Source organism: Terrapene carolina, unplaced genomic scaffold (genome assembly GCF_002925995.2).
Source record: "Terrapene carolina triunguis isolate 2854851 unplaced genomic scaffold, T_m_triunguis-2.0 Scaffold193, whole genome shotgun sequence".
In the NCBI taxonomy this organism is placed as follows: Eukaryota; Metazoa; Chordata; order Testudines; family Emydidae; genus Terrapene; species Terrapene triunguis.
Genome location: NW_020664544.1, coordinates 6,482,159 through 6,497,678, shown reverse-complemented (window position 1 = coordinate 6,497,678; position 15,520 = coordinate 6,482,159). Strand labels below are relative to the sequence as shown.

The 15,520-nt window shown below is 41.6% G+C and overlaps 1 protein-coding gene across 11 annotated transcripts in view; it reads left to right on the top strand.

Moving 5' to 3' along the window:
• SPOP (speckle type BTB/POZ protein) overlaps positions 1 to 15,520 on the top strand; it is a 63,280-nt gene that overhangs the window by 32,500 nt on the left and 15,260 nt on the right. For 9 of the 11 annotated variants that reach the window (XR_002908079.2, XM_024199400.2, XM_024199397.2 and 6 more), the window contains 8 exons: positions 2,104 to 2,250; positions 2,856 to 2,977; positions 3,491 to 3,642; positions 3,744 to 3,871; positions 9,712 to 9,889; positions 10,560 to 10,615; positions 11,052 to 11,174; positions 15,061 to 15,203. Coding sequence is in view for 10 of the 11 variants with exons in the window: in XM_024199400.2 (XP_024055168.1) it covers positions 2,173 to 2,250; positions 2,856 to 2,977; positions 3,491 to 3,642; positions 3,744 to 3,871; positions 9,712 to 9,889; positions 10,560 to 10,615; positions 11,052 to 11,174; positions 15,061 to 15,203 (980 nt within the window). In the remaining variant the exon portion in view is untranslated. The remainder of the gene's footprint in view (positions 1 to 2,103; positions 2,251 to 2,855; positions 2,978 to 3,490; positions 3,643 to 3,743; positions 3,872 to 9,711; positions 9,890 to 10,559; positions 10,616 to 11,051; positions 11,175 to 15,060; positions 15,204 to 15,520) is intronic. The other 2 variants (XM_024199406.2, XM_024199401.2) reach the window with 1 other exon arrangement.

The following is a 15,520-nucleotide window of genomic DNA, read 5'->3' as shown; positions in this document are numbered from 1 at the left end:
CGGTTCACTGTATTGACCAGCAGCTTCCATATTTACTGCAATTAGAATGAGAAACAACCGCATAGTGAATTCAGCCATATGAAAACTGCAAAATAAAGCCAGCTTTAAATAGAACTATGGTTCCAAGTGCCCTGACCACCTTCCGGAAGCTTATAGATCCTTGCAAAGCAAGTCCTTGTAACATTTCCCACTCTCCTCTTGTGAACATTCAATAACAGTTGAGTCAACAAACTGGCCACACCCCTTCTCCAGTCACTAGTACCTCCATCCCTTTTCTCTAAATTTCTTGTTAGTTGTATAACTTTCTCATTGTTTTTAATAAGCATAAGAACCACCCATATGTCATTACCACTTCTCTCTTAACTTTTCAGCATAATTTCAATCTGTGAATGAAAGCTAGATCCTATTGTTTCTAGTACACCTCTACCCCGATATAACGCGACCTGATATAACACAAATTCGGCTATAACGCGGTAAAGCAGTGCTCCAGGGGGGCGGGGCTGCACACTCCGGCGGATCAAAGCAAGTTTGATATAACGCGGTTTCACCTATAACACGGTAAGATTTTTTGGCTCCCGAGGACAGCGTTATATCGGGGTAGAGGTGTATTAAAAATAAAACATTGAAATACATGTGTTAATGCAAATGTTTATGAGGTAAAGTTTTGGTGCACTTTTTTTTAATGAATCCTCCCAACTCCCTAGGGTCCCCCCTCCACACAAAATAAGAGAAAATCCTAATTAATAAGAGAAAATCCTAATTAAAACCTAGGGGGTGCAAAACAAGTGGGTTGTTCATTTACAGAACAATTGTGGGTTTTTTCACAATCCTGTACAGCAGCTGAGTAAATTCTGCTGACAACTCATGGTAGTTGTGGGTTGTAAACGTCACCAGCATATAAAGAAAGGGTGTGTGTGTCTGTCCTCCGTCCCTCCCTCCCTCCCTCTAAGCAAAGGGACCAGCTGAGTTTTAAGAGAAAGGTTAGGCTGAAGTTTTTTGTGTTGTTGGTGCTTCAACCACCAATAAAGCCAAACCCCACAATTGGAATAAGTTTGGATTATGTACTAAATTGTGTATGTTCTACTCAGATCAGGAACTCCATTTCTCACACTGCCGTATATCAGTTTGGGACTGTGCCAGAAGAAAAATGAGAAATAAATGTCAGGGACCTTAATCAATAGTCTAGGACAGAGGTAGGCAACCTATGGCACATGTGCCGAAGGCGGCACGCGAGCTGATTTTCAGTGGCACTCACCCTGCCCGGGTCCTGGCCACCGATCCGGGGGGCTCTGCATTTTAATTTAATTTTAAATGAAGCTTCTGAAACATTTTAAAAACCTTATTTACTTTACATACAACAATAGTTTAGTTATATATTATAGACTTATAGAAAGAGTCAGTCTAAAAACGTTAAAATGTATTACTGGCACGCGAAACCTTAAATCAGAGTGAATAAATGACGACTCGGCACAGCACTTCTGAAAGGTTGCCGACCCCTGGTCTAGGAGAATAATAGAATCATAGAATATTAGGGTTGGAAGAGACCTCAGGAGGTCATCTAGACCAGATGAATAACAATAAATCCAGGTCAAGCAGGGAGTGCCCTACTCTAGTCTAGGGGTAGGGTCCATATTCTGGTTTTGTTCCTATCGAGAGTTCATATATTGAAAGCATGAGTGAATATGGTCTCTGTCTCAGATTTCCCTCTTTCTAAGCGTATGTCTACACTGCAGTCAGAGGTGCAATTGCAGCTTGGGTAGACATACCTGTGCCAGCTTTTCCCATATCTATACTGCTAAAAACAGCAGTGTAGATACGCTGTTGGCGTGTTTGTATAGCTCACGTTGGACCCTGGGTATGTACTTCCATTGCTAGTCCACGCTGAAGCTCATGCCACTGCATCTACGCTGCTATTTTTAATAGTGCTGATACGTCTACTCAAGGTGCAGTCACACCTTGGATGCTGCGTAGACACCCTAATGTGCGTCTGTCTAAAGGTGCTGAAAGGAGGGGGTGAGTGTGACTTCTTGTTTTGTTTTTACTCTGAGTAAAATGTCCTGCAAGTTCTAATGGAATTGCTATTTTCTCCTTTTTGGGGGCCAGGTAGGGTGAAGACAGCATAGCTATTTCTTTCGCTGAATTGTGAAATCCTGTTTAATCTTCAAACTGGCGATGTCAAGGGTTCCGAGTCCTCCTCCTCCGGCAGAAATGTCGAGTGGACCTGTAGCAGAAAGCTGGTGCTACACTCAGGTAAATTCACAGTGTGCTCAGATGGTCAGAGTTTACTAAGATTACACCATACAAAAAGAAGCTTGGTGATCTAAACAAATTTAGAGCCCAGGTTTTCAGAGGTGAAAGTCTAATTATCAACTAACTAAACCAATGCAACTAGGACTACATCAGATTTTAGTTACAAATATTTAGACTGCTCCATCTCTAAACTCACTGTTTTTTCTTGTGGATCTGCCTATGAATGGAAGCAGCATGGGCTGAGTCAGGTCAGAGGGAGGCTAGTGTCACTCTATCTCCTTCCTTCCTTCCTTCCTGTCTCACTTTTATGTAACTTCCTGAGGTAGACTGAAAAAGTTGTGATGGTCCATTTTGGACATGCAGCTATTATAGAATTAGATTCGTTTTTGCTTCCCTTGGGTTACTTTTCACACGCACGAGAGAAAGTCAAGTGCCTTGGCAGAACCCTCCATAGGTTGCTGTGCAGTGCAGTCATGGGTGTGGGCAGATCTTAATGCTGTCCTTGGATTAGTAACATAGTGATGAGGTTATTTCAGTTCTTCCCCTCTACCTGCTCATTGTGCACAATCATGACCCTGAATTGCTTCTTTGTTTTGAATCTTCAGATTAAGGTGGTAAAGTTTTCGTACATGTGGACCATAAACAATTTCAGCTTCTGCCGGGAGGAAATGGGTGAGGTCATCAAAAGTTCAACCTTTTCATCAGGAGCCAATGATAAACTGAAATGGTAAGAAACATAGCAGAAGATAGTCACCCAGCATATACAAACTGTAGAGATAAGTTAATGCCCATAGCACACTGGGATACATCAAGCGTATCTAAACTGCAGAGAGGTCCTGGTTCCCTTGGGCGCACACAACATACACTCAGGGAAAATAGAGTGTTGCCTTGGCACAGTGTTTGGGTGCATACAACATAGACATCAGGATCTGTCTCTGTAGTTTAGGGTCTTTATACTTTGCTAATGGAGACCATTAATAAGTACGGTAGCCCTTTCATGATTTTGAATTGTCTTGTAGACAGATTCATATTTCTGGACCTACCTGAGTGCCCATATAGGATATCTAGAAGAAACATCACCGTATTCTTGTTTTGTTTACCTTAGTCAATGATCAGCGTAGCAGAACTTGTTTGCTGTACGCTTTATTGTGTAAACTTTATAATACTCTTCCATTGAAAGCTGTGAATGCCTTGCCAGAAAACTGTTCCTAACATCTCATGCAGATGTCTATTTCTACAGGTGTTTGCGTGTGAACCCTAAGGGCTTGGATGAAGAAAGTAAAGATTACCTGTCCCTTTACCTATTATTGGTTAGCTGTCCAAAGAGTGAAGTTCGTGCAAAGTTCAAATTCTCCATCCTCAATGCTAAAGGAGAAGAAACAAAAGCAATGGGTATGTGTAGCTCTTATCTGTTCGGGTCATTCACTTGTGTTCTATGTTTGTTCATGCTAACAGCGCTAGCATTTGTTTGAATCAACATATCTGTCTTTCAGAGAGCCAGCGAGCATATCGATTTGTACAGGGCAAGGACTGGGGATTCAAGAAGTTCATTAGAAGAGACTTTCTCTTGGATGAGGCCAATGGACTTCTTCCAGATGACAAACTCACTCTCTTCTGTGAGGCAAGTCTCTCTGTTCAGCTGTAATGCTAGCAATTCTATTGGCTTCAGATACTCACAACTCTCTTTCAGGATTGGTTTTTAAGGAGTCACAGGTGGAATCCCTGTGGGGGAGGAGTGTTGGCTATGTTTGCAGTGCTGTATGGATTTTTTTTTTTCTTTTTAATTTGTGACTGACTACAACATTGCCACTTCATTTATTTTTGGTTACTGTGTTTCTGAGGTCACCTGCACAGGTAAAGGACAACAACCAAACACATTCAGATGCTCCTTGTCATTCCAGTTCTGGTTCTATATCAACAACACATGATTTGACACTCACTGGAATAGTAATCAACTTGGGTGGTTGGTTTTTTTTTTGGTCCCAAATACTTGATAATGTAAGTGGGCCCATGAAGAAATTTGGTGATGGAGCAGATGTAATCTGAAGATTCCTAAACTTACCCAACATACCTCACTCTTACAATAGGAAAGTTTACTTTATAGCAGTGTGCGGTTTTTGATTGTTAAATATATACCTTGCTTGGGTACCTAAGAACTTTGTAGAGGAGACTAGGGGTGTCATAGAGTAAAACCCCAGATACCTGTCTGAGCTGAAGGGAGAACTTCAGCTAATGACTGATTATTGCCCAGTTCAGTGGGAAGATGTTCAACCGGCTAACTACTCAGGAATAATATTCTGAAGGGCTGTCACAATGAGATGAATCCAGTGTTCAAACTGACCAGAGATTCCCCTTGTGAGTTAGAGTGCATTTGAATTAAAAACTGCAATTGTTTGGGATTGTAGCGGAGCAAGAACTGCACACCAATATCTTGAAATTGAAAGATGTAGCTATCCCTTTTGGAGTTCAAGAACAAGCCACATGGATAGTATGTACCTCTGAGGATGACACAGCGGTGGTAATTTATGTAAACTGTCAGGAACGCATTGAACAGCTCCTAGACTGATTATGAATGGCTTGAAATTTTGCTCTATGTGCAAAAGGACATACTCTTCCAGAGCCTATGCTTGCAACACCAAATAAGTAATCTTTTGCTATTGACCTGGCTCGTGAGAAATATTTTTTTGGAGAAATGAAGGATTTCCAAAAGTGTTATGAAGACCCCTCTCAAAAGAGTACATTTAGGGAGGGTCTCTTTAAAAGTGCTCAGTGTTGTCCTAGTTCCAAACATTTTACCATTAACTTCAGTTGGAGCATTAACTTGAAAGGGAGCAAACTTTAGGCTAATACTGAGAGCATTAGAAAATCCTACTTCTAGTATATTACACGATCTGTATTGTGTTTGCTCAGTGAGATTTTCAAAAGTGCCTCACTGATTTAGGAACACAAGTTTCATGGACTTTCAATGGAACTTCTGCTTTTAAGTCACCAAGGTACTTCTGAAAATCCCAGCCTCAATGTTGTGCATCCAAGAGTATCTCTGATAAGAAATGGGCATTCCAATTATTCACTAGTGAGATTTAGAAAAGGGTTTCTCTTTTTAGTTTTCTAAGTTTTCTGAGTGTGTTCTAGCCTCCCTGAGGAGAAGAGTGGGGAATTTTCAAGTGGGTTCTCTGTCCTCTAGTTTCCTGTTTTCTGTGGGCAGTATCTTAGCTACAGCTATTTGGAGGCCTCCAAATCACTGTAGAGCCGTAAACCAAAAATTTCAGACCAGGATACCTAAAGTTAGGAGCCTAAATACAGTTATATAGTTTTATTTGGCATCCAGGTCTGAAAATGTTGGTCTTTAATCTAGTTCTTAAAGTGTCTCTCTTTGAGCCCCTGCATTCTGTTCCTCTTCATCCTTTACCGGAAATTAGTGTTCCTGGTACAGACAGCTGGCCCCCTTTTTCTGTGTATCATGGACATGATTTTTCATGAGGGTAAAGTCTTCGCTTTTGCTGCAGCAGCCTCCTGAACCAAAAAAGGAAAGGCTTCAATTAGAGTTGTACAGGGTGGCTATTTTCCTCTGCATATTTTCTTCCAACATTATAGACTGTATCTATTTGCCTCAGCAGACACCTCATTTAAGAGACTTATCAGTTATGTGCTAACTATTGAGCCATTTGTGTCATGGTTGGGATCCATGCTTTAATTTTTGTGGTAATGTTTTTATGGTTGGGAAAATGTTTTGGATGAGGCCTGTGTAGCTTTAGCAATTTTTGTTTCTCTTTCCTTTAATTAGTATTATGAATGACAATGAATAGTCAGTGGGCCACGGAAAGAGAATGAGTATGACTTTATATCCTGGTAGTTAGGGCACTCACCAAGGATGTGGGAGATCCAACTTCAAGTTCCTGCTTCAGTTACAAAGTGGAACAGCTTCAAGAGGAGAGATGGAGAAAGACCCACACCGGAATATCCCATAGCTGGTGGCTGGGGCATTGTCCTGCAGTGTGGGAGACCCAATTTCAAATCCCTTCTCCATTAGGCAGAGGGAGGAATTGAACCCAGGTTTCCCATGTCCCAGGAGAGTGCCCTAACCACGGGGCTAAAAGTTATAAGGAGGGTACCACCAGCAGCTGCTCCTCCTCTTCCTGTTCTGTGAATCATAGGGTTAGAGTGGACCACAAGAGTCATTTAGTCTAACCCCCTGCCAAGATGCAGGATTTGTTGTGTCTAAACCATCCAAGACTGATGGGTATCCAGCCTCCTTTTGAAAACTTCCAGAGAAGAAGCTTCTACAACGTCCCTAGGCAGTCTGTTCCATTGTCCTACTGTTCTTACAGTTAAGAAGTTTTTCCTGAGATTTAATCTAAATCTGCTATGCTATAATTTGAACCCATTGTCTCTTGTCCTGCCTTCTGTGGCAAAAGAGAACAACTTGTCTCCATCTTTTTTTATGGCAGCCTTTCAAATATCTGAAGACCATTATCATATTCCCCCCTTAATCTCCTCTTTTCCAAACCGAACATACCCAGTTTCTTCAGCGTTTGCTCACATGGCTTGCATTCAGTCCCTTTGATCATCTGTGTTGCTTTCCTCTGGATCCTTACCAGTTTCTCTATACCCTTTCTATACATTGGTGACCAAAACTTGTTTTCAGTTTGACAGAACTGAAACTTTTTTTCAATTTTATTTGAATGGCCAGCGAACCAAAATATTATTTGCCCAGCTGTCATTTCGTATCCTTGAGCCAAGTGTCTGCATTACCCAAGAGAAAAAGAGAATTTGTTCCTGGTCTCACATGGCAACCTTTCTTCCTGTTGTCTGTTTCATGATTTGTTCTGTCTGTCTGTCTATATTCATTGTGCAGGCAGAGAAGCTTAAGTTTATAGGTTGCTGATGTTGGAGGGGAAGGGAATGTAATTTGTAAACTTAAAGTTGTTGAGAGGGAACTTTTTGCTGGCTTTTGCTGATGCTGTAAGTTTCTTACCACATAAACAGGTGTGCCATATGCTCTTCTAACACTTCTCTGCTGGCCACAGGTGCTGAGCGCTAATGCTTGCAGCTGTGCTTTCGTTCAGCAAGAATGTTTCCCATCCAGAAGCTCTCTAAGGAATTAGGAACACTTGGTGTTGAGAGACTATTGCGTGGGGGTTGTCAGTGGTATGTAGGGCTTGGGGTTGGTTTTTTTTTTGTGGGGGGATCGGGGGATGAGGTTATGGGTCAGTTCTGTATAGACCAGAAGATTGCTTAATTGTCTCTCTCTCTCAGCAGCACTTTCTCTGTTTTGTTAGCTTTTCTAAAAAGTCCCCACTCCTTTGTTCATCTCTAACTCTGACCCCTGATATCAATTTGTTGAGAATGCAGTTGGGGAGGAGAATAATGGTCCTTGTCTAGCATTTTCAATTCACACCCCACTTGCTCACTAGTTTGGAGATTCTCTGGACTGTCGGAGAGTGAAACACCACTTGCACAATCTCCTGACTGACTGCGTTACCTTTTGCTGCTAAATCGCTCTCTAATTCCAGAAAAATAACTGGCTACAGAGGATCGATACTTGCAGCCTGGAGAGAGTGGATGGTTTAGCCTTTCCTTGATTAGTCCTTTGGTTATTCTTGCCAGATAACTTATTTTCTTCATTCCAGGAAGGAATTCACTATGCAGATATCTGGAAAATCTTATTTGGCTGATTCAAAGTCAGAATTCTGGACCCTGAGTATTCATGACTGAGCTCAGATTTGGAATTCCTCTTAGATGAGTCTGAGAAGGGCCTCAGTCATAGCTCTTTGAGTTCAAGTCACTGTTCTGGAAGTCCTCTTTTTAACAGGTCAAGAAGATGGTATAGTTTATGTACACAGGTGTCTGCTGCTTCCTGAAAGCTGTCAAGAAACTGAGTCCAGCCATCAGATCCTGTAGCCAATTGGCCCTTAATTTGGACATAAAGCATTGATGAAACCTCCCTTTTGAGTTATCCGGGAAGGTCTCCCTCTATTTCCTTAAAGCTGGTTCCTTGAGTCTATAATGCTTGTTAGGAGGATACAAGAATTGAGGGCCTTTTTCTTTTACGGAACCTTGTCAAGGAAAGACTGGAAAAGGTTTATTAAGGCATCTCCCACTTTCACTCCAAAAGCTTAATCTCCCTTTCTTCTTTAATCAAGAAGCTTCCCTTCCTTCAGGTCCATCTTCACTTGTCAGATACTGTTAGGATTCTGAAATTTAACTTGGACAGGACAGAACAAGTACAGCAGCAGCCATCCAAGTTTCACTTGTGCTGCCCCTATCAGTGTTCCTCAATTTTATAGGGTTGTGGGGTGAAAGTAATTTGGTCCATTCAGTCTTTTCCCAATCTGAGTCTGTCAAAAAAGGTGTCATTTGTTCAACATCTTGCAATATGGATTCCTGTCCACTAGGAATTGGAAAGACCTCACTAAGGTTAAGATTTTGACACGATTATTTTTAGCAAAAGTCACAGACAGATCACGGGCAATAAACAGAAATTCACAGAAGCCAGTGACCTGTCTGTGCCTTTTACTAAAAAGGGGGGGGGGAGGTTTAACAGCGCCATGGCCCCCGCAGCTGCTGCTGGGAACTCCGGGGCACCCGTTGCCCAAGGGCATGGAGCTGAAGTAGAAAATATCACTGAGGTCTCTGAAAGTCACAGAATCCGTGACCTCTCTGACAAAATCTTATCCTTAGACATTGCCAACTCATTTCACATAGGCGTCCACAGCCATCACATGGTAGCTACTTTTGATTGCTACCTAACTTGGCTGAGATTAGAACTAGTGACCAAGGATCCAGTCCAAATCCCCTGAGTTCTCCAATCCCCTAACCATTTGATACATAATAGTTGTAACTATTTTTCTTACCCAAGATAGAAACTCATTGTTTGTAGATGTGTAACAATGTAAAAGAAATGGGGGTGCTGAACTTTGCAAGAGGTTGAAATACTGGAGCTGAACCAGAGGCAGCAATGGTGGAAAAATCTGTAGGGTAGACAACTCATTAGATGCACAGAATATGTCTTATGTTGGTCAGACTCTTTGCTCTTGTTACAAGCTCTGTGGATCAAGTGCTAGATTATAGATGTTTGTACATCTGAGACTTTTCCCATGTATCGCTGTCTCCAGTGGCTGCCTGTAGCATTGTCTGTGAAGAAGCTTATCTATGGGGTAGACTCCAAAAAGTTGATCTAGGGAAAGAACGAGGTCAGGAGTGGTGTCCAGAAGATGGGGACTGTTTTCCAGTCCTATTGAGGGTGTTGCCAAATTGGATGGAGGTGGCTTTAGTTTGGGATCTAGCAGAGGAGGACTTGGATGGAGGCTGTCTCGGATATAGATGGCTCTTCAATGTGGGCATATATCTAGTTCCACTGTGTTTCATTTGGGAGATGAGGGTTTGATCTCTCAATCTCCCTTCACATGTCCTGGAAAGTGAAGCCCGTTGTAGACAAATTAACACTCTGCTTCTTTTCAGGTGAGTGTGGTACAGGACTCAGTCAATATCTCTGGCCAGAACACCATGAACATGGTGAAGGTACCTGAGTGCCGTTTGGCGGATGAGTTAGGAGGACTCTGGGAGAATTCTCGCTTCACAGACTGCTGTCTGTGTGTTGCAGGCCAGGAGTTCCAGGCTCACAAAGCCATACTGGCAGGTCGGTATTGACTTGTGCAGGTCTTAGCAGCATGGGAGACAGCAGCATCATGGCAGATGGAGTGCTCTCATAATAAGTCTGAGTTACTTCTGCTTTTAGGAAAATGCTCCAGGAAATAGCAGCAAAAGGTGCCTCAGATCCCTGCCAACTATAGTTCTATAGTGAAAGATCCTGCTTTGGATATGGCAGTTAATTTACTGCCATAATGTTGCTGGGGATGGGGGAGGGGTTCTCCTCCCCTTCAATGGAATTGCCTGCTTCCTCACTAGATGAGAATAGTGAGGAGGGATGTTTGTGATTGACACTGTATTGTGTCCCCCAAAGCAGCTGCAGAGGGAAGTTACCAGCTTTTTCTGAAGCATCTTTGCTTAGGTCCATGAACTATATTTAACTGCAATAGATGTCTGCATTTGCTCTTCAGCCTTGTTTGAAGGGCCACAGGGAATCCTGAGTTACACATTTAAAAGTTACATTGACACTGGGTCACCAAAAGAGTTTATAGGTGTAATAGTATTTTGAGTTTATGACTGCTGCTATCTTGTAATATTTCCTGTCTTAATACCAAGGACATTGGGGAGGGAAAGCTATTGGGTATTACCCCTTCTCCCCCAGAGGAGCTGACGGTTATATCTCTAGTATTTTAATCGTATTTGTTTTATTTCCCCCCCAGCACGTTCCCCAGTTTTCAGTGCCATGTTTGAACATGAGATGGAAGAAAGTAAAAAGGTAAGTGTCTAAAGAGAGAAGGAGCTTTCCCAGCTGGGTGAATAGATCTCAGGTCAATTCTTAATATCCTTGATGACTTGATAATGCCAGGTAGCAGCTGATGTAACTCATAGTGCAAATTTTTGAACGTTTTGGGGTTTTTTTCATATTAGATACAGGACTCTGTTTTAGCTGCCCTGGAGGGAGGAAGAAAGATCAATGAGACAGTTGTGATCTTTGTTACGCTTGATAAAGAGTGTGCGGTAGAATAGGGACAATTAGAGGCTATTAAATAAAACAGAACCTTTTTTACTCCCTCTACACACTTTTGTGAGTAGTACATGTTGCTTAAGAGTTCTCTGTATAAATACTTTTAAAATTGAGAAAACTCTAGTGTAAAGAGATCTGTCTCTAGCATTGTGTCAGGATCTTAATAATCTTCATTCTCCTGAAACAGAATCGGGTTGAAATCAATGATGTGGAACCTGAAGTTTTTAAGGAAATGATGTGCTTTATTTACACGGGGAAGGCACCAAACCTCGACAAAATGGCTGACGATTTGCTGGCAGCTGCTGACAAGGTACAGTTGGGATTTGTGGTTGTTCGGGGGATTGGCAATGACATATGCCTTGTTTTACATGGTGAGCCTTGGAGATTGCGGCATTGATGTTTTCGCAGAGATCCTTGAACTGTACTAAGGGAGTGTTGGGTGAGGTTAAATGAGCATGTGTGCACACGTGCACTAATGCGCATGTGTTTCTTGCTGAAACAAACACCTGGGCAGTTCTGTTGAACTGCTCCTATTAACTGGACCTAGTCTTATATAACATAGGAAAAATGATAGAGATACAAAATGTAACTCGTAAGAGGAATTAATGCAAACCGTTCTGTCCTCAGTTCAAGTAGTGAGAGGAGATAGAGCACCTCTGTTCTATTAAATTCATGATGGTCATAAATATTTGTCACAAGTGCTCATTTGAAAAACTGTCCTAGAACTCGGGGTTAATCTCTGTTCATCATAGTCTAGCATATGAGCTGGGGATGAGATAGGAGGAAAGTTCAGAGTGGAACCAGAACTAAGTGGCCAGGGCATTGAATCTCAAAAGTAGCATTCTGTTTTGCCAGACAGGGATCATCGTCTTAGTCTTGGCTTTTCCCTCTGGGCTGGTTGGTAGTAGCAGCTTCTAGCAGGGATGCTCTGAACATAAGGGAGATGGAGAATGATTTTTGCAGTTTGAGGAGAAATGGGTCTACTGGAGGAAGCATCTTGCCTTAACCCTGCTGTGACTTTGCAGGGCTAATGCAGGGAAGTATCGGGGATATTCTGGCTTGAGGGCTGGTGGTAGTCCTTGTCTGGCAAGAGCACTGCAGTGGCCTAGCCTGCCAGCCTCTGTCCACCTCCCTTTGGAGCACCAAGGACAGAAGATGCGTTGCTGGCCTATGAGTCATATTTACTGGTGGAAATTCTTAATCTGTAACCAGAATTTTTATTTCCTTTCTTTTGCTTTTAAAAGTGAACTTAGTGCTGGTGAAAGGTGCCAGTTTGACAGCACTGGAGACTAAAGTCCTCTATTTATCCACCAAACAGGTTCAGCACGGGTAGCAGCAGTGCAAGATTCTCCACACTGCCCTGCCATTGTGCCTCAACTCTGACCTGGAGGGACCACCTCTAGGGGTGAGAGCGTAGTTCAGTCTCCATGCTTCTTCAGTCCTTGGATTCTCTTGTGGGTGCCAATTAGCCTGGTGGATTTTAAGATGTGGATGCATGTAACTTTGTTCCACACAAACCACCATGCAGCCATCAAATAGTAACCACTTCCTGTCACTACTGACCAGGGCCTAATTGAAACTGGTGATGTGGAAGTGAAATGCTCCATATGGGGGCTTCGTAACGGCATAACTAGAATTAAAATGGGGAATAATACAAGCAGATCCTCGGGCACAGTATAACCATTGCCATGTGTTTTATTCTGTATTTAAATAATATTGATTGAAAGCTCAGATACCATCTGTAACTGAGGCAAGAGTAAATAAACAGCAGAAGTATATTAAGGGCAGAGAGTCAGCTTTAAATTTGAATTTCTTGCCTTTTAATATAGCATTTCCCTTTAAACTCCTCATGTGTCTTTTTAAAAGCAGAAACAGAATCTTTCATGAAAGCATATAAAACATCTAATATTTGCCCAAGAGACCTGAAACAGCTTCTTCTGAACTCTTCCAGTCTCTTGGGGGAAAATATGTAATTAGACCCAAAACAAAACAAAACACGTCTTCTAAACCCAGGAGACACTATTTCAGTCTCTTGGGGAAGGACGCTATTAGGCAGTTTTTTCAAAAGTGTAATTAAGAAAGAAAGAAAAAAAACTTTGTACCTGAGAGACAAGAATGTCTACTTTTTGTCCAGTTACATCACTGGGAGCTGTTATTCGTAGTGAAAAACCATATGAAAATTGTATGTGGGGAAAGAAATGTATTCAGTATACACAGAAAATAATTTTAAGCTTCTATTAACACAGACAATAATATGGAATAACTGATTGCAAAACATCCTCCTTGTCCCCTAGTTGAAACTCTTTCAGTTAGAATTTACTAGCTTAATTTGTATATTTCCCTTTCTCACATAGAGGTCAAACTATTAAACAGACTTGCCATCCTCCCTTAGATTCTTTGGCAGGGGAAAACTGTCTTTGCTGTGAGTGCCATGGTTCAAGCTGAAAGGACCATTATTACCAAGTTTTTTATAAATGAAAAATGTCTTTTCTTATATGAAGCCATTGATTTTAACCTTAACTATAATGGAATAAAGTCCACCAGAATGTCTAAAAATTAGGTTTACACAATGCAATTCATACAGTGAGCATCGAAAATGAGGTAGACACCAGCACTATAGTTACTGTAGGTAAACTAAGCAGTCCTTATGAGTCCAGAAGTAGTTCATACACAGTCTCTCACATATTAATTATCAGAGGGGTAGCCGTGTTAGTCTGGATCTGTAAAAAGCAACAAAGAGTCCTGTGGCACCTTAAAGACTAACAGATGTATTGGAGCATAAGCTTTTGTGGGTGAATACCCACTTTGTCAGACGCATGGAGGATCTGCCATTAATACAGCTTCTCATCCCAAAGGATTCCAAGAAACACTATAAACTATACACAAGGATCATTGTATCCACCACTGAAGTGTAGTTACCTCTCAGATGAAAAGCAGCAGCTCTTTAACAACACTCAATAATGATACTCATCATTTTAAGATAAGAAGTGAGAAAACCTTACCATGTTTAAGTATTAGGAGAATGTATGTAGTCTGAATGTAACTACGCAAGTTAGAATTTGGTCAGAATCCTGGGATTGCTGGCCTTATACTTGTGAAGGGCGTCGTGAGATTCATAATGAGTCAGGACCTCAGTTTTGTTTCATCCAAAAGACATCAACTCCAGGGTCAGATCACACAGGCCAAGATTTTCAAAAGTGACTTGTGATTCTAAGTGCCTCAACTTTTTGGTGCCCAACTGAAAGACTTTTAAAGTCTTACTTTAAAAGGCTGGATGCTCAGCACTTTCTAAAAATCAGATCCTTTTAAGCTGTCAAGTTCAGCACTCCAGATCATTGGTTGCTTTTCAAAACCTGGATCATAGTGCCTACAGATTGTTTCAGTACAGATTCAGGTGCTGCAGGAAGTGATGTGTGAGATTTGATAGCTGCTCTTCTTCTTCTTAGTGTTCCCTTTCAGTTTCTTATCAGACTACTGACCTGGCCCTACTGAGACTGTTGCAACACAGGATGACTAGAAACTGTTTGAGAAACACAAGTTAGAGTAGGGCTTTTGCCCATGCTTTTCAGATGTGCTATGATACTTTCAGTTTCTACTTGGATTATCAAAGGAAACAGGTAGAAAGGGCCTCTGTTTAACATTTTAATATAAAAGTAGTACTCTGTGTTTGAGCAAGCTTCATCTTGACTTGCAGAGCATTAATGGCAAAGAAACGGAGTGAAAACTGGAATGTAAGAACACCTATGGAGCATTTACCATAGCATAGGTTTGTCCACTGAACAAGAACCATCTGTGTAACAATAGGGTAAGAGAAGCACTAGGTTTCAGCAATATGTGGTGTAAAATATCTGAGATAATAGGAGTTTAAAATGAGAGTTCCAGGTCATCCTTAAGCATGACAACGATACCTGTAATGCTGTAACACAAGAAGGCTGGGATAAGAGTTATGGTGGGTATGATGCCTGTCCATTCCTCTGCTCAGGGTGGGCACATAATTACTCTATTACTTTTTGCTGGTCAGAAGCCTCTTATGAATACAGATTGTATGTGTGTGTAACTAATAAAGTGGAGAGGTCTGTGCAACATGATAGCATAGTCTTTGTAACTGAAGGGAGAAGCAACACAAATAGAGCTTCAGTGCAGATCAAATTAAGGCTTTCTCCATTGTAACCATAAATTGGCTTCTTTTTTTGCAGTATGCTCTGGAACGCTTGAAGGTGATGTGCGAGGATGCACTGTGCAGTAACCTGTCTGTGGAAAACGCAGCTGAGATTCTCATCCTGGCTGACCTACACAGTGCTGATCAGCTAAAAACTCAAGCTGTGGACTTCATTAACTAGTAAGTTTGCTCCAGTCTCACCCTTGGAGCAGGAATGAAACAAACTGGAGGAGAAAACAAACTACTGAATTTACTCCAGTCCTCTTGTGACTAATAAACCCAGAGGGTGGGGGTAGTGATCTTCTTTAACCTTACAGGTCTATAGTACCCAAATACAAACATAAATTTGTCTGGCATCCTAGAAAATGCCATTATTTCTAAGGATGAATGAATGAGTTATCTATGGGTCAGTTCAGGGGAGGAGTTCTGTAGACTATTGAACTGTCTCGCCATTTCTGTGTTGGTGAGAACTTTTAAAATGTAAAATACCACTAGAG